At 47.5% G+C, this 22,186-nt stretch overlaps 1 protein-coding gene across 1 annotated transcript in view; it reads right to left on the bottom strand.

Annotated features, from left to right (window-relative positions):
• USP53 (ubiquitin specific peptidase 53) overlaps positions 1–22,186 on the bottom strand; it is a 56,581-nt gene that overhangs the window by 16,934 nt on the left and 17,461 nt on the right. Inside the window, exons 3-9 of the mRNA XM_075350146.1 lie at positions 20,282–20,416; positions 17,827–17,940; positions 17,665–17,747; positions 7,753–7,858; positions 7,450–7,596; positions 7,166–7,315; positions 6,879–7,047 (exon numbers count right to left, since the gene is read on the bottom strand). Coding sequence (XP_075206261.1) covers positions 6,879–7,047; positions 7,166–7,315; positions 7,450–7,596; positions 7,753–7,858; positions 17,665–17,747; positions 17,827–17,940; positions 20,282–20,416 — 904 coding nt within the window. The remainder of the gene's footprint in view (positions 1–6,878; positions 7,048–7,165; positions 7,316–7,449; positions 7,597–7,752; positions 7,859–17,664; positions 17,748–17,826; positions 17,941–20,281; positions 20,417–22,186) is intronic.

The raw sequence follows: 22,186 nt of genomic DNA, 5'->3' as shown, positions 1-22,186 counted from the left end.
ACAGAGATCCGATCTAGAGACAGGTTGTCACAGCAGACAACCCCTTTCATAATGCGGGTGCCCACCTCCTGAATCCACATGCCTTGCGAGATTTATCCACTGCCAATCAGGATGTCATGTAGTATCAAATGATGGCCACCCAAGTGAATGATGACTCAGAAAAATACAGAGATAGCTTAAGTTTGGCAGAACAGTAGTTCTGGCTCACAGAAGGATATCTACCACAGCCACTAATCTTATATCTACATAACTACTAAAGATAGGATCGCGTGGGGGGTGGGGTCAGACTGCTGCTACCGCCACCAATGCAGAGAAGAGGGTTTCAAACTCTGCCATTTGAGTGATATGAGAAGGGTGCATGAGTGCCCACCACTCCATTCACTTCTAAGGCACTAATGGAAAGGTTGTCAGTCCCATATAACTGCACAACTGCTCTCTTAAAGTGGACTTTGGGAGACTTCTAAAAATTGATGGCAAGAAACGCTTCTTTAATTAATCTAATATTCAGGAAAAGAAGGGAATTTTGTTTACTTACCGTAAATTCCTTTTCTTCTAGCTCCAATTGGGAGACCCAGACAGTGGGTGTATAGCTACTGCCCTCTGGAGGCCGCACAAAGAACTACACTTAAAAGTGTAAGGCCCCTCCCCTTCTGGCTATACACCCTCCCGTAGGAGTACAGATTCCTCAGTTTTAGTACCAAAGCAAGAAGGAGGAAAGCCAATAACAGTTTCAAAAACAAATTCAATCCGATAACACGATCGGAGAACTTAAGAAACAACATGAACAACATGTGCACCCGAAAAAACGAAACCCTAAGAACAAATAGGGCGGGTGCTGGGTCTCCCAATTGGAGCTAGAAGAAAAGGAATTTACGGTAAGTAAACAAAATTCCCTTCTTCTTTTTCGCTCCTAATTGGGAGACCCAGACAGTGGGACGTCCAAAAGCAGTCCCTGGGTGGGTAAAAAGATACCACATGAACGGGCTGTCAGACAGCCTCTTCCTACAGGTGGGCCACCGCCGCCTGAAGGACCTGTCTACCTAGGCTGGCATCTGCCGAAGCGTAGGTATGCACTTGATAGTGTTTGGTAAACGTGTGCAGACTCGACCAGGTAGCCGCTTGGCACACTTGCTGAGCCGTAGCCTGATGCCGCAATGCCCAGGACGCACCCACGGCTCTGGTAGAATGGGCCTTCAGTCCAGATGGAATCGGAAGCCCAGCAGAACGGTATGTGTGAAGAATTGGTTCCTTGATCCACCGCGCCAGGGTGGATTTGGAAGCTTGCGATCCCTTATGCTGACCAGCGACTAGGACAAAGAGCGCATCAGAACGGCGTAGAGCCGCCGTGCGAGAAATGTAAATCCTGAGTGCTCTCACCAGGTCCAACAGATGTAAACCCTTTTCAAATTGGTGAACTGGATGCGGACACAAAGATGGCAAAGTGATATCCTGATTGAGATGAAAGGAAGAAACCACCTTGGGAGAAAACTCTGGAATTGGACGCAGTACTACCTTGTCTTGGTGAAACACCAGGAAGGGAGATTTGCAAGATAACGCCGCCAGCTCGGACACTCTTCGAAGAGACGTGACCGCCACAAGAAAAACTACCTTTTGTGAAAGCCGAGAAAGGGGAACTTCTTTCAAAGGCTCGAAAGGCGGCTTCTGGAGAGCAATGAGAACCTTGTTCAGATCCCAGGGTTCCAATGGCCGTCTGTAAGGAGGAACGATATGACAAACTCCTTGGAGAAACGTGCGTACTTTAGAAAGCCGTGCCAAGCGCTTCTGAAAGAATACGGATAGCGCGGAGACTTGACCCTTAAGAGAGCTAAGCGACAAACCTTTTTCCAACCCAGACTGCAGGAAGGAAAGAAAAATTGGCAATGCAAATGGCCAGGGAGAAAACCCTTGAGCCAAGCACCACGCTAAGAATATCTTCCACGTTCTGTGATAGATCTTAGCTGAGGATGGTTTTCTAGCCTGTCTCATTGTGGCAACAACCTCATGAGATAAACCTGAGGCCGCTAGGATCCAGGACTCAATGGCCACACAGTCAGGTTCAGGGCCGCAGAATTCAGATGGAAAAACGGCCCTTGAGACAGCAAATCTGGACGGTCTGGTAGTGTCCACGGTTGGCCTACCGTGAGATGCCACAGATCCGGGTACCACGACCTTCTTGGCCAATCTGGAGCGACGAGTATGGCTCGATGGCAGTCGGACCTGATTTTCCGGAGAACTCTGGGTAACAATGCTAGAGGTGGGAACACATAGGGGAGTCGGAATTGCGACCAATCCTGAACCAAGGCGTCTGCCGCCAGTGCTCGGTGATCGTGAGACCGTGCCATGAAAACTGGGACCTTGTTGTTGTGCCGTGACGCCATCAGATCGACGTCCGGCGTCCCCCAGCGGCAACAGATCTGCTGAAACACGTCCGGGTGAAGGGACCATTCTCCTGCGTCCATGCCCTGGCGACTGAGAAAGTCTGCTTCCCAGTTTTCCACGCCTGGGATGTGAACTGCGGATATGGTGGACGCTCTGCTTTCCACCCACGTCAAAATCCGCTGGACTTCTTGAAAAGCTTGGCGACTGCGTGTTCCCCCTTGGTGGTTGATGTACGCCACCGCCGTGGAATTGTCCGACTGAATCCGAATCTGCTTGCCTTCCAGCCATTGTTGGAAGGCTCGCAGGGCAAGATAGATTGCTCTGATTTCCAGAACATTGATCTGCAGGGTGGACTCTTCCAGAGTCCACATCCCCTGAGCCCTGTGGTGGAGATACACCGCTCCCCACCCTGATAGGCTCGCATCCGTCGTGACCACTGCCCAGGACGGGGGAAGGAACGACTTTCCCTGTGACAATGAGGTGGGGAGAAGCCACCAACGCAGAGAGTCCTTGGCAGTCTGAGAGAGGGAGACAGTCCTGTCGAGGGACGTCGATTTCCCGTCCCATTGGCGTAGAATGTCCCATTGTAGAGGGCGCAGATGAAACTGCGCGAACGGGACTGCCTCCATTGCTGCTACCATCTTTCCTAGGAAATGCATGAGGCGCCTCAGTGAGTGCGACTGGCTCTGAAGGAGAGATTGCACTCCAGTCCGTAGCGAGCACTGCTTGTCCAGTGGAAGCTTCACTATCGCTGAGAGAGTATGAAACTCCATGCCAAGATAAGTCAGAGATTGGGTCGGGGTTAGATGAGACTTTGGAAAGTTGATAATCCACCCGAAACTCTGGAGAGTGTCTAGTGCCACCTTCAGACTGTGTTGGCATGCCTCTTGAGAGGGTGCCTTTATAAGCAGGTCGTCTAGATACGGGATGACCGAGTGACCCTGCGAGTGCAGAACAGCTACTACTGCCGCCATGACTTTGGTGAAGACCCGGGGGGCTGTTGCCAGACCGAAAGGTAACGCTACGAACTGCAGGTGTTCGTCGTGTATGACGAAGCGTAGGAAACGCTGATGCTCTGGTGCGATCGGCACGTGGAGATACGCATCTTTGATATCTATTGATGCTAGAAAATCTCCTTGAGACATTGAGGCTATGACGGAGCGTAGGGATTCCATCCGGAACCTCCTGACTTTTACGTGTCTGTTGAGCAACTTTAGATCCAGGACGGGCCGATACGATCCGTCCTTTTTTGGGACCACAAACAGATTGGAGTAAAAACCGTGACCTTGTTCCTGAAGAGGGACGGAGGTCACCACTCCTTCCGCCTTTAGAGCGGCCACCGCCTGGAACAGAGCATCGGCTCGGTCTGGTGGTGGAGAAGTTCTGAAGAAACGAGTTGGCGGACGAGAACTGAACTCTATCCTGTACCCGTGAGACAGAATATCCCTCACCCAACGGTCTTTGACGTGTGACAGCCAGATGTCGCCAAAGTGGGAAAGCCTCCCACCGACCGCAGGTGTGGGAATCGGAGACCGCAAGTCAGGAGGACGCCGTCTTGGCAACGGTTCCTCCGGCTGTCCTTTTTGGGCGTGACTGAGACCTCCAAGAATTTGAGCGTCTCTGGTCTTTTTGAGTCTTTTTTGACGAGGCGAAATGGGACCTGCCCGGTCCTCGAAAGGACCGATAACCAGACTGACCCTTCCTCTGTTGGGGTCTGTTTTGTCTGTGTTGCGGTAAGGATGAGTCCTTACCCTTGGAGTGTTTGATGATTTCATCCAAACGCTCTCCAAACAATCGGTCACGAGAAAAAGGCAAATTGGTTAAGCACTTCTTGGAATGAGAATCTGCTTTCCAATGTCTCAACCACAGGGCCCTACGCAAAACAACGGAGTTGGCTGACGCCACTGCCGTGCGGCTTGTAGCGTCAAGAACAGCATTAATCGCGTACGACGCGAATGCCGCCATTTGCGAGGTCAATGGTGCTACCTGCGGGGCAAATGCACGTGTGACGGAGTCAACTCGCGCAAGCCCGGCTGAGATAGCTTGGAGTGCCCATACGGCTGCAAAAGAAGGCGCTAATGACGCTCCAATCGCTTCATAGATGGATTTCAGCCAGAGCTCCATCTGCCTGTCAGTGGCATCTTTAAGTGCCGCTCCATCTTCAACTGCAACCAAGGATCTAGCTGCAAGCCTGGAAATTGGAGGATCCACCTTTGGACACTGGGTCCAACCCTTGACCACCTCAGGGGGAAAAGGATAGCGTGTATCTTTAAGCCGTTTAGGAAAACGCCTTTCAGGATAAGCGTGGGGTTTCTGGATTGCGTCTCTAAAGTCAGCGTGGTCCAGAAAAGTGCTTAAAGTACGCTTAGGGTATCTGAAATGGATTCTCTCGTGCTGCGAAGCTGACTCCTCCACAAGAGGAGCTGGTGGGGAAATATTTAACATCTTATTGATGTTAAATATAAGATCATTAACTATGGCGTCACCATCTGGTGTATCTAGATTGAGAGCGGTCCCAGGATCAGAATCCTGATCAGTTACGTCCGCCTCATCACCCATAGATTCATCTCGCTGGGATCCTGACCATTGAGATGAATGTGAAGGCCCGTCATAGCGAGCCCGCTTAGGCTGCCCGGGGCCATCGTCCGAGTCAGAGTCTTCACCCTGAGGTGTATATGCCCGTCCCGGAGCTTGGAGCTGAGGGGGACCAGGGGGCAATGATTGCACAGTGTCCGTGGCCTGAAGTACAGGCCTAGCTCGCAATGTGTCAAGAATTTGTGACATAGTGAGAGACATTCTGTCAGCAAAAGCTGCAAACTCAGTTCCTGTCACCTGGACAGCATTCACAGGTGGTACACCCTGGGTCACGTCCAGCAGAGGTCCCGACTGTGCAAGCGCCGCAGGGGCCGAGCACTGCACACAATGGGGGTCCGTGGAGCCTGCCGGTAGAAAAGTCCCACATGCGGTGCAGGAAGCATATAATGTCTGCGCCTTGGCACCCTTGCGTTTTACGGGCGACATGCTGCTGGCTCTCTGCAATGTGAGAGAGTCTATAGCCAAAGGGCGACCAGCGCTATGCAATACAAAGTATTTGTAGAAACAAAATACTAAGAATACTACTGGCACAAGAGGGGGTGAGCCCTGAGGGCTGCTTACCGCCCGCTGAATAGCGGGTAAGAGGCTGCAGAATTCCTTGTCTGGGTCTCCCCGGCTCCCCTCTGCAGCGCAGCGTGTCAGCAGGAATGGCTGCCGGCGTCTGTGGAGAGGGGCGGTCCGTGGGAGTTCCCAAACAAAAGTGCGGGAAACAGTGTCCCCTCTGTGCCGATTGTGAGGGCTGGAGTATGTAAAAACGACTCCAGCCCTCGGCGCTGATGCACTGGCCAGCGTCCCGCCCCTCTCCTGACTGGCAGGTCTGGGGGCGGGAACGAACGGAAGCAGGCCGCAAAAGCCGGGGACTCGAGTTATCAGCGCGGCCGCCGTAAAAGCGCGGGCCGCGCTGAAGTCCCCGGCGCACCACAAGTGCCAGCCGCGCCGCAGTCCCAGCGGCCGGCGTGACCGAGTCCTAGACGTGGCCAGCGTCCCGCCCCTCTCCTGACTGGCAGGTCCGGGGGCGGGAACGAACGGAAGCAGGCCGCAAAAGCCGGGGACTCGAGTTATCAGCGCGGCCGCCGTAAAAGCGCGGGCCGCGCTGAAGTCCCCGGCGCACCACAAGTGCCAGCCGCGCCGCAGTCCCAGCGGCCGGCGCGACCGATTCCTATAAGTGTGCCTGCTTCAGCGAAGCTGAATGAGGCCATGGCACAAGCGCCGTAGCGCTGATGTCCCCCGGCGCACTACAACACCCAGCATGCTGCGGTGTGAGCGCCAAATGCACGGGGACACAGAGTACCTTGAGGAAGCAGGGCCATGTCCCTGATGTACTCCGCTCCATCCAGCATCTTCTCCAGGGGCTGTAGATGGAGCCCGGTCTCAGTGCCTGGAGACCAGTAAATCCCACTTCACCCAGAGCCCTGTAAAAAGGGATGGGGAAGGAATCAGCATGTGGGCTCCTGCCGCCGTACCCGCAATGGGTACCTCAACCTTACAAACACCTCCGACATACAGTGGGGTGAGAAGGGAGCATGCTGGGAGCCCTGTATGGGCCCTCTTTTCTTCCATCCGACATAGTCAGCAGCTGCTGCTGACTAAAAACAATGGAGCTATGCGTGCGTGTCTGACCTCCTTGCGCACAAAGCTAAAACTGAGGAATCTGTACTCCTACGGGAGGGTGTATAGCCAGAAGGGGAGGGGCCTTACACTTTTAAGTGTAGTTCTTTGTGCGGCCTCCAGAGGGCAGTAGCTATACACCCACTGTCTGGGTCTCCCAATTAGGAGCGAAAAAGAAAAATAAAATTATGGGGAGAAAAAAAAACAAAAAAAAAACCCAAATCAACCCACCTCACAAATTAAGTAAACATTAATATCACTCACGATTACACATACATACATACATACATACATACCTGTATCCTCATTGCTGAAGATTCTTTTATAAGGTGTCCAGTGCATGACCTGCCTGAGAGCATCATCTGTAGTCACAGCGGTGCCATCAGGATTTGCATAAAATAGTAGCAAAGGCTGGTAATGGCACCGAATGCACTTGGTGACGACATCTTTCCATTTGGTTCCAACCTAAAAGAAAACACCCAGACACTTTACCATGCAATACACATAATGAAGGAGAAAAAAAAAAAAAAAAAAAAAAAGTACAATGTGTCAAAGCAATGTGTATACTTAGACTTAGGATTACCTCTTTTACTGAAGCATCATCAAATAATACCCATCTGGCACTTTTTGTGTGATAGGCGAAGGCACAGTAGTGTCGGCTTGTATAGCAGATCATACCCACAAGGTAAAGTCTACTTTCTTTTGCTTGTTCGTCTGTAACTCTAAAAAACAACTAGAGAGAATAGCAGAGCATTAGCTCGCCACATGACCGAGGAATTATATATCTATTTATTACAAAATTATACATTGACGGGTTCAATATCATCAGTTTAGAGACTGCAAAAAAAAAAAAAAAAAAAAACTTACCCCGGGTAGGTAAAGCTGTGTAGCCAAATTCCGAACCACATCTTCTGTCAAGTCGGAGTTCTCAGAATCCCACACCAGACCTATGGTTACAATCTCCGGACAGTTCATTAGGACCCGGCGAATCTTGATTTTCTGCCCGCAATTGCTCTAAACAGATCCAGAAATTAAAAAGGGACATATAAGTGGATCAGATTAGTGAAGTCTAGGATCTTGGACCAACTTGGATTTCCTGAATTAAAGCACTAGTACTGCACACAATTGAGGCTAGTCCTGTGCAGTCAGACATTACTGGAGCCTACTTACAGGACACTTTCTGTAGTCATCTGCAGTGTTTGCCGCCTGGAGTAACTCCGCAAACATCTCTGGCTTCAGGCGCTCGTGTCTCTCCAGCATTCGATCAACTTCATTACTGGAAGGAGAAGCACAGGTGTGAAGAGCGGACCACAAGAGGGACATTCATTGTGCTTTACAGGCCATTATACGCTCGGTTCCCATTACTATGAATTGCCATAGTGATTAGGGATCTCTAGGGCGCCTTCATCCTCATTCTGGTTTACCTTCATGGAAAATTAACATCCCAGAGTAACAAAGGGAAATGTAAACGCATCTACAAACTCCCTTATTACCAATCGCTTACTAGACAGGTAAAATATAAAAGCAAAAAGGTCATGTATATTTGCCTTCATGTACCGACATCCATATTCTCTAACGTTTTCTATTCAATTGAAAAACAAACTGAATTCTTTTTGGGTGGAAAAAACCCCCCCAAAAAAAAAACCAAACTAAAATAATGTGGTTACATAAATATGCACACCCTTACGCTAAGGCTGTGTGCACACGTTGCGTTTTTTACCGCGGAAACGCGTTTAGAACCGCAGCGTTTCAGTGGCAAATTGCATGCGTTCAGCTTTCCCAGCAAAGTGTATGAGAAAGCCGAAAAATCAGTGCACACGCTGCTTTTCTAAACGCAGCATTTTGGATGCCAAAAATCGGTGCGGAAAGAAAAGCAGCATGTCACTTCTTTTGTGCGGTGTGGCTGCGTTCTCTCCCCCATTAAATCAATGATGTGGGGTCAGAACGCAGCTACACCGCAGTGAGCTGCTTTTTTGTTGCGGTCCGCGGCCTGTGTCGGCACGCCAGAACGCAGGCATTTACCTGGAAGTGAGGTCAAGAGGATTCCTGTTGACCTCACTTCCTGGCAAAGTCCAGGAAAGCCCCCGGTGTCTCCAAAGTGCCCGCCCCGACCCTCCTCCCGAAAATCCAACATGGCCGCGCGCACAGTAGCGCACCGGCCGCCCTGCTCCTATAATTTCTGTCGCATGTGCCTTGAGACATGCAACAGAAAAATGCCCCCCAGGCCCTGCCCGGTCACCCCCTATTCCCCCCGGTGTCATACATACCTGTCCGGTCGCAGCGCTGATCCCCCGCGGCCCCCTCCTCCTTCACAGCAGACGCCGGCCGGTCACATGAGCAGAGCAGCTGACAGCCAGCACTGTGTTCAATGTGAGCTGTGCTGGCTGCTCGCACTCTGCAGCTGTGACCCGGGGAGAGTGGGTGCAGATTTTTGGCACCCACTCTCCTCAAATGGAGGGTCTGCCCTCCAAGAAAATGGGGGATACGTTCCCTGAACGTGCCCCCATATTCTAGAAGGTCCAGAGGCGACGTGGGACGTCCATATGGATTTCTGCGGACCCATTTTTTTCAAATTTTTTGAATAAATTGGAGAACAAGGGAATGATTTGGGGAGTGTTTTTTCTAATAAAAAATTGTCTTTTTTTTTGCTTTTGTTTACTGTCAATTAGTTATGTCTGGTATCTGATAGACGCCGTGACATCACTAATTGCTGGGCTTGATGCCAGGTGACATTACACATCTGGTATCAACCCCGTTTGCCAACGCACCAGGGCGCGGGATGAGTTGGGGCGAAGCGCCAGGATTGGCGCATCTAATTGATGCGCCACTTCTGGGGCGGCTGCGGCCTGCTATTTTTAGGTTAGGAAGAGTCCGATAACCATGGCTCTTCCCACCCTGAGAATACCAGACCCCAGCTGTCAGCTTCACCTTGGCTGGTGATCTAATTTGGGGGGACCCCACGTTATTTTTTTTTTTAATTATTTATAAATAAAAAAAAAAGCCTGGGGAGCCCTCCAAATTGATCAGCAGCCAAGATGAAGCTGCCAGCTGTGGTTTGCAGGCTACAGCTGTCTGCTTTACCCTGACTGGCTATCAAAAATAGGGGGGACCCCACGCCATTTTTTTCATTGGTTTTTTTTTTTTATTGGATAAATACTAAGCTAGGCACCCTTTAGTGCCACATGAAAGGTACTAAAGGTGCCAGCTTAGAATATGCAGGCGGGGGTGGGACGTTATATATATTTGACATCCATTCATCCATTGACGCTTTTTAGGTTGTGTGCCCAGAATCAGGGTTTGCAGCGTTATGGGCGCTGAGTGTTTTCCCTGCGTCCATAACGCTGCGTTGTGCAGTAGAAGCACAGTGGAAGGATTTTAGAAATCCCGTGCCCACTGTGCTTCTTTTCTCCGCAGCATAAACTGACTGGTGGTGCAGCTTCCCGAGCCTCAGCATGTCAATTTATGCTGCGGAGATGAGTGTGCTCTGCAGGTAGCATAGAGCTCCACAGCAGCCTGAACCCAAATCGTGGGCATGGGCAGCTGCGTTCTCCCTTGGACAACACTCACATCTCTGCAGGAAGGCTGACACTGTGTACTAGACGCCGTGTCGCTGGATCATGGCCACATAGCCTTAGGCCTCTTTCACACGTCAGTGATTCTGGTACGTTTGCTTTTTTTTTTTAAACGTACCAGAATCACTGACATACGCAGACGCATTATAATGAATGGGTCTGCTCACACGTCAGTGATTTTTCACTGCATGTGTCTCCGTTCGGCGTACCCGCGTGTGCGTGATTGCCGCACGGAGACAAGTCCATTTTTTTCTGGCATCACTGATGTTCCACGGACCACACAGTGGTGTGGTCCATGAAACACGTGCCAGAAAAAAACGTGCTTTTAAAATAAAAATCATTTTAACTCACCCGGCGTCCAGCGATGTCCTCTGCAGCCCGTTCTCCCTGCTGCTTCTGAGCCGGCTCATTATTGTCGCGCATATTCATGATGTGCGACACAGCCGACCCGGAAGCAGCTGCTGCGGGGGTCAAGGCCGGCTGGATGCTGCACCGCGGGAGCGATCAGCACCATGGAGTGCGGGAGCGGGCACAGGTGAGTTAATCTTTAAGTGCAATCACGGGCCACGGAGATCGGAGCCCGGATTGCACTTAGACAACCCATGTGTGCCGTGATTCACGGCACACGGAGGGACATGTGCGTGTTTTACACGCCAGTGAAAAACGTCAGTGTTTTTCACTGACGTGTGAAACGGGCCTAAAAGTGAGAATATTGTTGCTACAGCAACATTTTGGGTGAAGTAGCTGTGGATTCAAAATGCTTAATATATTCCAGAATAAAATCCTTGAGGGGTGCAGATTCCAAAATGGGGTCACTTGTGGGGGTTTTCTGACGTATAGGTACCCAAGGGGCTCTGCTAATGTGACATGGTGCGCGAAGTTTATTTCAACTTTTCCAAAATTCAAATGGTGCTCCTTCCATTCCAAGCCCTCCCATTTATCCAAACAGAATGTGGAGAAGGAAATGACATCACAGGTTTTTTTTTCCAAAGGTCTGTGTTCAACCAACTTTATTAACACGAAAAAGGCATGAAAAAAAAAAGGCATGAAAAAAAAGGCATGAAAAAAAAAAGGCATGAAAAAAAAAAGGCATGAAAAAAAAAAGGCATGAAAAAAAAAAGGCATGAAAAAAAAAAGGCATGAAAAAAAAAAGGCATGAAAAAAAAAAGGCATGAAAAAAAAAAGGCATGAAAAAAAAAAAGGCATGAAAAAAAAAAGGCATGAAAAAAAAAAGGCATGCGTTTTTGATGCCTTTTTCCTCAAAAAGCATTGTTTACAATTCTCCCCTCTGCCAGAGGGTGCGTTTTTTTCCGCGCGGAAAAAAAAAGCAACGTGTGCACATACCCTAAGGCTATGTGCGCACGTTGCGTACTAGCCCTGCAGAAATTTCTGCAGCGATCTGAAGAGCACATGTGCGCTTTAGATCGCTGCAGAAATGTCTGTAGTGGGCGCTGATTCCATGCGCTCTGCCTGCAGCTCCTGCCATAGACAGAGCAGGAGCTGCCGGCAAAGCGCAGGAAAGAAGTGACATGTCACTTCTTTTTGCGCAGCGCTTCGGCAGTAGCCGAAGCGCTGCGCTCTTAAACGCCACGTGCGCACGGCCCCTGCACAATCTCCATAGACTGTGCAGGGGCCGCAGGACGCATGCAGTTACGCTGCGCTACAAAGCGCAGCGTAACTGCATGTATTTACGCAACGTGCGCACATAGCCTAACACTGATTAAGTTTCCTTTGAACGTACGACAGCACTCAGTCTTTTCGGGTAGGAGTCCATCAGCACAGCCCATGGTATATAATCACCAACACAAAAGAAGAAAAGGTGCCAAATATCAATCTATTTTTAAAGTTACAAAACAAAAAAAAAAAAAAAAAAAAAGTATATAAACAAAATAACCGAAAGATTATGATTTTCATAGATATTTAGCACTTTTCTTTGTACTGGCAAATCACTAATGTAGCCCCAATCATTAGGTATTCGTAGTGATGAGCGAGCACTAAAATGCTCTTGTAATGAGAAGTCAGATGGGCTGAATTCGTGTACAAAGTGTAATGGAAGTCAATGGGGAACTCAAGCATTTTTCAGGAGGATCTTCCAGAAAAGTGCTAGAGTTTCCAATTGACCTAAATACTCGAGTTGAGCCTGTCTGAGCGTCCAACTGCTCCTTACGAGTACGTGATCATCACTAGGTATCTGCTCTGGTCCGAGGTTCAGTATCTGCACTGAGAGGTGGTTGTTGGCACAGGAAAGGAGGGTATGCACATTTCAATAGTGTAGCCAGCCCCCTTAACTGCCTATGCAACAGCTGCCACAGAAAGGTGCCAGCCCCCTTCACACAGCAGTCAACAAACTAAACTGGAGATGCTGGAAATCTGACAGGAGCAGAAGCCAAACGATCCAGGTACCTGCAATGAAACTATTAGCAAGTTCTGAAACTGTTTTTGGGCAGGACAACTTCCTTAATTACTGTCTCGATGACTGCATCTTTTCTGATTATTGTACATTTAGAGGCGAGTGCAACACTTGCTATGACTTCGCAACGTGGCCATAGTGCCCCATGTTGGGCTTCATTCAGAGTCTCAGACTGTTTTGTACTGTAGATATGATTACTACTGGTGATGAGGGATCACTACTATGCTCTACTCATAATGAGCAGTTGGCAGCTCGGATGGGCTTGACTTGAGTATCATGGGAGTCAATGGGGGACTAGCACTTGCCATACAACCGCTGCCTGCAATCACCATTGGGTACATTTGAATAAAATCGGACCAAACTCTATATACAAGTCTTGGCATGCATTTGTCAGCTTTCCATTCGAAGGTAAAAGCATATATAACAAAATAAACTGATAACACCATGTTTCTTTTCCAAGATCCTTGTCATATAACCCATCTGCTGCACACTGGTGGTGGCAAGAAAAGTAAAAATATAATGTGCCGGTGGGACCTGCTTGAAAGCGGCATGACACGGCATTTATATACCCTCACCATACAATTATATTTACATGTGCTCATTTCTCGCAAAGGTTGAAGCACATTAGCAGCGCCGCGCTGTAGCTAAATTGCAGGGAGCTTATCCATTAGGACATGATGCAAGGAGTTTGCTTTTTTTCCCCTCTCTAAACTTTGACAGTAAAAGCGGTTTTCATTCGGAAAGTCAGAATTTCTTAGCTAACTGCTCGCCGTGGCTCATACAAAGAGGCAGCACAGCAGCCAAAAGAAAGAACATCTGCTTGTGTCTGGAACCCTGGGCCCAAATAACATGGTGCGCTTACAGCCTGAGTCACTATTCAAAAAGGCTGCAATTTAAATAAAACATTAACATGCTAAAATCCGCCCACACCTCGGTAACTGCGCATTATTTATCCGAAGATTGGAAAAACTTTTCCCAACGACGCTTATAATGCCTCTGACTCACTTACAATGAGAACGGAGTAAAGCAATTTCCTGCCACTCATGTCGGAAACACAAAATGAAATGTATTTTTTGACAGGATTCATTGGAAAATACTAGATAGCGGGGAAACGCTCTTCACATTCTGAAAGGGTCTCCGTAATAAAGCTGTTAAGACTTAGCTCCTCATTCACTTAGATGTCATATTGGCAGAGATCAATGCTGCGTAAAACCCATTAGACTAAAGAATGAAAACTCGGGGAAAAGCAGAGTAACAGCAGTACAGTGATAGTGTCCCTGGAAGCCCCACAGCACAAGCCAAAAGGCACCGACTATAGCAGCAGAAAGAGCAGGCAGATGAGCAAGCATCGTGACCACCCAGAGTGCGCTACCTGTGGTGATGCATTACACACCAGGGCTGTTGGCGGCTGAGATACTATTCTGCACATACGGTGCTTCTAGCATGTAGCTTAAAGCACCACTCCTGTGGATTGTGTTTCATTTCCTCAGTGGAGTGGTATCACTAAGGCTGCTTTCACACATCCGTTTTTTGCTGAGCCGCATAATACGGCGCTCTGCAGAAAAAACACAACCTTTTTTTGCCGCCGGTTGCGTTTTTTCCCCCGCATAGACTTGTATTAGCGCCGTATTGTGCCGCATGGCCTTGCGTTGCATCCGGTTTTTGACGGATGCAGTATATTTAGCCCATGTGGTGGCCGGATGGAACGTTGCCTGGTACGGTTTTTTGTGCGGCGAAAAAAACCGCATCGCATGTGCGGCGCGATTTATAATGCAAGTCTATGGATGCTGAATGCAGCGTCCTGCAGCAAAAACCGCATCTGACCGCCGTATGCGGTTTTTGGCACTGTGCATGCTCAGTATCAAGCCGCATCCGTGAAAAAACGGACGGGCCGCATGGAAAAACGTATGCAACGGATCCGTTTTTTTCGCCGCATCCGTTGCATAGGTTTTTGAGCCGGATTGAGCCGCACTGCTAAAACCGGATGTGTGAAAGCAGCCTGATATCTGCTCCCTTCCCATAGTAATATACTTGCCAGCCACCGTCCTCTGCTCTTTCCATCACCACTCCGGTCCCATTCCGCCATCTTGTGACCACTGACCGGAAGTCACAGCTGCCGGTCAAAAGCTCTCAATGGAAGTCTCTAGGAGACTCGTTCAGGCTTTCAAAGACTGTTTTTGCTTGGTGCTTCATAGGTCACTTCTCAATGACACGCACGCACGCACGCACACAACAGTAGAATACGACCGGAACGGTGCAGAGAACAGAAAAAGAAGGTGGCTGAGAAGTATATTACTAGGGGGAGGGAACGTGCATTAGTGACTTACAGCTGGAATGGCTGCAATCTGCTGATCAGGGGAGAGGATTTCACATTTTTTGGTCACCTGACTGTAGAAGCCGATGACTGGCTACAACGGTTAGTTGCCTGGAGCAGTGCATCATTGGATATGCCTCTGATGACGTGCTATGCCAGACACCTGCACACCGCAGCCAATATAAAGAATGAATGTAATGTTTCCCGTGTGACCACCAGAACTGCCTGCTGTAGAATAGAGCTAGAGACAAGCAGGACTCCTTTATGGAGTTTAGCTCTCATCGGATCAAACTGCAAAGTGCTTGTAAAAACAAGCAAGTTCACAATTTACCTCTTAATTAAGAGTCCCTCCATTCCTGAGAGTATTTTTAATACTATAATTTACATTTTGTTGTAAATATTCCTTATGGGCCACTTCTGTAGAGTATCAGAGGTGGCCTGCTTGTAAGCTCTTTGCTATAGAGCGTGCAAGCATTGCCCAGAAGCTGGCTGATTTGCTGGATCCGGGGAGTGTCAGTGTCCCCATACTCCGCTGATGCTGCCGAGGCAAAGTTGTCCCTAATATCATGGGAATGCACGTGGTTCAGCCAGTAACTCGTCAGTCATCAAAAACACACCAGCCACTGGTAAAAAGACAGCAGAAGAGTGCACTCCTGAAGACAGACAAGGCCGAACAAGCCCTTTTAGGCTAAAAAGTCACATTTAGGCTATGTGCGCACTTACCGGATTTTGCCGCGGATTTTCCGCGGATTTGCTGCATGTTTCGCTGCAGAAAATGTTCATAACATCTCTGCAGTGAATCACCAGCAAATCCTATGGAGAAAAAAAATCCTGAGCGCACTAGGCGGAATTTGACAGCTGCATGTTTTGCTGCGGGAATCCCGCAGCAAAAACAAGTGCATGTCACTTCTTTTCCGCACATCGCTGCGGGATTTCACTCCATTGACTCCAATGTTAATCATGAAATCCTGCAGGGAATAACGCAGGCAGCAAATTCTGTGCGGTTCACTGCGTTTTCCTGCGTTATTCCCTGCGGTATTTCGCGGTTTACCTCCGGTAATGTACATCGCTTGTCTGCGGTTTGCAGGGAAGTGATGTCATTACAGGAAGAGGAAGCAAAGCAGAGAGTAAACACACACAGATAGAAAGAAAACAGAAATATAGAAAAAGAACGTGGGCTCCGCTGCATATTTACCTTCCAGCCGAGGTAAGCACACAGCGGCGGCCCGGTATTCTCAGGCTGGGGAGGGAGAGGGGCAGGGTTAATGTCCCCCGCCTCACTCCCCCTCCGGCAGCCGAGAATATCAGCCGCAGCTGCCCCGGCACTGTCGCATCCATTATGCGGCAGCACCGGCGTGTCCCCGGCTCTTCTTGCCGCCGTGTAGCAGTGGCAGCAAGGTAATACAAGGGGTTAATGATGGTGGGGGACCACCGCCATTAACTCCAGGCTTGATCATGGCAGCGTCTATGTGACAGCTGACATGATCAACCCGTAAGTAAAGTGAAAAAAAACAGACACCGAAAAATCCTTTATTTTAAATAAAACAAACAAGCCTCGTTCACCATTTTATTAACCCCTCCCGCACCAAAGCTCCGGCGTAATCCACCGTTCCGGCGTAATCCACAGGTCCTGCGCTGCTTACATCCAGCTGCGACTGTCACAGACAGCGCTGAATGAAAGCAGACAGCAAAGGTAATTACCGGTCATTTCCCACGGCCGGTAATGTGAACTCACTGCCGACCGTGGGAAATGCAGCGATCTGTCCTCTATCTATCCCTCTATCTATTCTTCTGTCTATCTACTATCTCAGAATTAAATTACTTTTTTTTTTTCAATGTGCTTCATTGCATTGAATGCAATAAAGCACATCCGAACCCGCACGCGGCAAAACCGCGACAATACCGCGAATAATACCGCGAATAATACCGCGAGTAAAACCGCAGCAAACCGCATGCGGTTTTCGGGTGCGGTTTCCCGCGGTTTTTTTACTGCGGGTGCGGTAATCTTTGAGAGCATGCGGAATTTTCTCAAGAAAATTTCATTTCCCAGTGCGCACATAGCCTTAAAAGGCCATGTGTGCACTAGAAAATAACTTTCTTAAAGAAAATCCGGACCCTCTTAAAGAATCCCGCGGTAGGGAAAAAAAAAAAAAAAAAAAAAAAGGCAGCAAAATCTGCATGCGGTTTTACCGCAGATTCACCGTGGATTTTGTCTATGGCAAAAACCGCAGGGACCTGCGGAAAAGTAGTGACATGCTCATTAATTCTGCAGCGGAAAATCAGCGGGCAAGTCCGAGGGTATAAAAAAAAAAAAAAAAAAAAAGTGTGCGTACAGCATTTTTTAAAACCCATAGAATTTGCTGGGGAATGACTGCAGCAACGTTAAACACATTTTCTGCAGCAAATCTGCGGTAAATTCGCAGCGTGCGCACAAGGCCTAAAGAAAATAAAACAAAAAAAAAAAAAAACCTGCTGCATAGGTTATACATAAAATTCCCCAACTCATAACTCTAACCAGTTTTATTAAGAGCAGTGGATACATACAATTATACAATTACATTAAAAATGTTGAAAAAAAAATTCCCGAACACTTTAAAATAAAAAATGAATGACAACATGCAAAAAAAAAAAAAAAAAAAAAAAAAGAGAAACTGGTATTTCAGCATAAACCTCTTACTACAAAAATACTGAGCTAAGCAAGGCAAATACAGAGCGCAGAATATTGGATAGGTGGCATAGGATGGGGTATGTCACGTGGTCTGTAACCCCACAAGATAGTTACTTACCAAAGTGCAGTAGTGGAAATGTAACGTACAAACTCTGTAAAAGGCAATGGATCAGATGAAGCTCCACAACTCCGACACACACTCTGTGGGAACACACAGTATAAGAAATCTAGCATACAGAGGGGTAAGGGGCAATTCGGAAGCTCAGGGAGGGCTTCATACCTGCTCATACAGAGTCATGGCAAACTTCTGATGGGTAATGCAAGATTTCGATGTGCACATATCACCCTCGCTATTTGGCACAATATGGAAATGAATTCGCTGTAGTATATTTTCCTTTTTGACCAAACAAAGAAGAAAAATAAAACGTACAGAAAACACAGAATAGATAAAGGCAACCACTTAGGAAGAGATGAGAAATAAGCAGCCATAATAAGGCACATATACAGAATATAGCTATAAGCCACCAGCTTCTTGGCCATTAATCTGTGCGATGAGCTTTACAGAAATGTCAGACAGTTACACAGGTCATTTATCATAAGTGATGTTTAGTAGTACCATCCCGATGTTGTAGACCTCCACATGTACGCACGCCATTTTCTCATCTCAGGCTTTATCACACAACAATCAATGTATAATCGCTGCCTGTATAAGGCCGGGGCCACAAGGGGCACTACTGCGATGCTCGCATGACACTCGGCTCACGCTGGCAGTACAGCAGAGCCGAGTGTCATGCTAGTGTCCCTGCGGCTGCGGTCCGACAGTGCGAGCAGACCTCCGCTGCGGGGGCGGGCCAGCGCTGCGGAGGGGAGGGATTTCTCTTTCTCCCTCTCTCTCCTCCGTAGCCGGCTATTGCGACTCTCACTCTGCATGCATGGTACACCGGTGTACTGCGAGTGCAGTGCAATTTTTCTCTTGCCCCATTCATTTGAATGGGTGCGAGAGGAAAAAAAAAAAAAAGAAAAAAAAGTCTCGCATTACAGTTGCAGCATGCAGCGATTGTTTTCTCGGTCCGATTAGGGCTGAGAAAATAATCGCTCATGTGCGCTGACACACAGGCTAGAATTGGTCCGAGTGGAATGTGATTTATCGCACTCCACTCGGTTTTCTCGCCGTGTGGCGTAGGCCTAAGAAGCCAAACGGACCTCAACTCTAGAAACTAACGAGATCAAAATTTTCCCTAAAAGGGAATTTATTTTTTTTCTTCAAGGTTATGCATACATTTCTTCAACAGAGAAAGTTAGCCACAAGTACCATTTGATGTCACCTTCATGTAGCAATTTGATCACAAATCGACTGTCACTATAGACTAAACCTTACTTAGTTCTCCGAAAAATGAAATTTATACAAAATACATCACAATGTGAATGTAAATTGTAGCAAAAAATAAATGTATATCTGGGGTGTTACTGTATTAGGCATTTTAGATTGGAGACAATTCTGTTTCGTAAGGCATCTGGAAAAGAGGGCATGAGAAGTTCTTGAATCCACCCGATTATCGGAGTGCACTATATTATATGGCTTTATAGTATTTATTTGGCCTCCAGCTTTTTTTCTATTTCCCAATTAGTCATATATGCTTAGGTTTCCAGGGCTGCACCATGTGAACTCACCTCTTTATTGCCAGCTCACACTACAAACTGTTACCTTTCTTTATACAAGTCTATGTGAGCCTTGCCCTGAGTCTCAAACTTACATTAAGTGGAGTGATGAGCTTATCACTGTTCGTTACTCAATCGAGCATCAGAGTTTAAAAATATACGAATTTCCCATCATCTTCCATTACACTCTGTACTCTAGTTGCACCCAAGAACCACCTTGATCAGGTAATAAGAAGTGGCGAGCACGCTCACTCATCACTAAAAGGGACGTCCAATACACAGAAACGCTGTGCGAGCCAGCTGATGATAACTGCAGACATGAGGCAGAACAGGGACCAGATCATCAAATAGCAGAAGACCATGACCAGATGGAGGACCTGACTGTGGAAATAAATGGCTCAACGGAAAAATTCATCTGAGTCTGGAGGCCTTGGATTATGTTCCTGGACTACCCCTCATTCAGGTCCTTATTCGAGTGACCTAATTCACCTCACCCCTCTCGCTGGCTGAGCCGGGTGGGGGGGGGGGGGTAACGGACTTGTTGGCTTCCCTGGGCAAACATGGAAGCTACACTTTTGGCAGACTCTTGCCCGTATCCCTCTGATGCCAGTCTTCTTTCCCCTTCTCTTGATAGCCGCCTCTGCCCATTTTTCTTCAGGTTATAGGCTTTATTCCTATTTCTGGTTTCTTTTGTCTTTCTTGTTACAACACGGTCATCGGGACCTATTAGATGGCCAATCTTGTTTTTGCAGAGACCCATATCTTTCTAGATCATCTTCCGTTACATTTGGATTCACTAAATATGTAGTGGGTTATAACTTCATAGCTGATATAAGGTGATTGTACATGCTGTTAATTCTGTATTGCAATATCTTGAAAGTTTAATAAAAAGATTAAACATAAGACTAGACAAATCGAGATGCACTAAATTTTCCCATGGTGGCTTATGTGGAGATAGAGTCGGTGGATCTTTTGCCCATTGCTGATGCCCATTATGTCATGAGCGCTGAAGAAATTCTGACTTGTGTGTGAAATGTGATTAGTGTCAAGGATCATTAGGAAAGACAAATACTCACAAAACACTCAGCAGCATCATCCATCAGGCCAAGCTGGAAGCGGTGCTCATCTTTAAAGCTCTCGGCAAGGGCAAGCCGCATGGCATCGGAGGGGAGCACCTTCTCTCTACTGGTTTGAAACTGGGAAAATATTGACTGTGGAAAGAAAAACAGCAACTTTACAATAGCAAACATCCCAGAAACAAGCAAACTTTAGAAGATTTGCCTGCAGTTCTAGAGATCAACCAGATAACAATGGGGCGAAATTACAAAGACTGGAGGTTCAACAAACTAGCTAGATAATTCATTTTTTTCTTAAAGTGGATCTCACTTAGATTAGAAAATTCCAAAGTTTCGGCTACTGTCCATCCTCATGTTACAGACCATTGTAGCTTGCAGCCGGCCAACGTGCCTGGGGCTACAGAAGGCGGCATGCAGTTGGTGAAGCATGCGTTCCCAAGAGCAGTTTTATGTGGAGCATGTCTCCGTTAAGAAAAACAAAATGTGTTAGTCATTAAATTCTGAATATAACTGAATGGAAGAAGAAGTGGAGGATACACAATCAGTCGCACTGCTGGAGATCAACAATGGGGACTGAATGGTAAAGAGGATCTCCACCTAAGTATTACACACAAAGTCAATAGACCAGAAAGAAAAGCACCATACAGCCAAGTGACAAACCACTTTTCTGCCCTCGGCACCAATTTGATTGCACAGTATAGGAGTAACCTGTGACACACCGGCTGCGAGGGACAAGCTGTCAGACAACATCTACAACATGAGTCATCTCCGGTGAAAACTAGACTGGCATGGTGCTACAGCAGGGCAGGCGGCTTGGCAGGCGCAGAGACGCGTCATTGCTTGTCTCAGATTAATAAAGTTATAAAACCTTTGTTACGTATACACGTACAACATTCTACTACGGTATGCCTGAGATAATGGTCACAATGGCAGTATCATGTACCACAACAGCTTGTAAACAAGCCCAAGAGCTGAAACTAGCCAGCATTTCCATGTGAATGCAAATAAACCTGCTCAACTAGAAAACCGTGCTAAAGGTGGGGGATGGGGGGGGGGGGGGGGACCACCAAGTATAAAGGAAAATATCCCTTTAACCTTGTCTATTATCGGTCAGAAAAGAGTAGATGGTACTAGCTCCATCAGGTTGCAGGCAGTGCCGAGTGATGCCCGAGGACAAATTAAACATTAGCAACATTAACGGGAATTTGGGCATAATGCTGAGATATATATGATGTATAAAATACAACTGCATCTCAATTAATTAGAATAGAAACAAAAAGTTACATTTATTTCGTAATTCAATACAAAAAGGGAAAATCTTAATTACCGGCAATGGGATTTTCAGAAGCTCATGACAGCACCCTTAATTCAGGTGGTGCTGTCATGGGCGAAAGGGAAAACATAGCGTCATTACACACAGTGATCTATTTCAGGGGTTCATTTCTGTTAAATGTTGATTATGGGTTATAGCCAATGAAAACCCAAAAGTCATCTCAGAAAATAAGAATATATAAGACCAACTGAAAAAATGATGTTAAACTCAGAAATGTTGGGGCCTTCTGAAAAGTCTGTACAGTAAATGCCCTCAATACTTGGTCGGGGCTCCTTTTGCATGAATTCCTGCATCAATGCGGCATGGCATGGAGGCGATCAGCCTGTGGCACTGCTGAGGTGTTATGGAAGCCCAGGTTGCTTTGATAGCAGCCTTCAGCTCAGTGTGAACCCACCTTTTACATTTTTCTGTAAAAATGAACAAAATTCAGAAAATTGGGAAAACTGAATTAAACAGGTGCATATTTCTACACATCAGATCGCAGAAATGATCCGACTGGGTATTTTTATGGCGACCATGCCATCTTTAACCTCTTCACACCCCAGCCTATTTTCACCTCTCTGACCAGGCCA

Source organism: Anomaloglossus baeobatrachus, chromosome 1 (assembly GCF_048569485.1).
Source record: "Anomaloglossus baeobatrachus isolate aAnoBae1 chromosome 1, aAnoBae1.hap1, whole genome shotgun sequence".
In the NCBI taxonomy this organism is placed as follows: Eukaryota; Metazoa; Chordata; class Amphibia; order Anura; family Aromobatidae; genus Anomaloglossus; species Anomaloglossus baeobatrachus.
The sequence above is the reverse complement of the archived record's forward strand: the minus strand, read 5'-3'. Positions and strand labels throughout refer to the sequence as shown.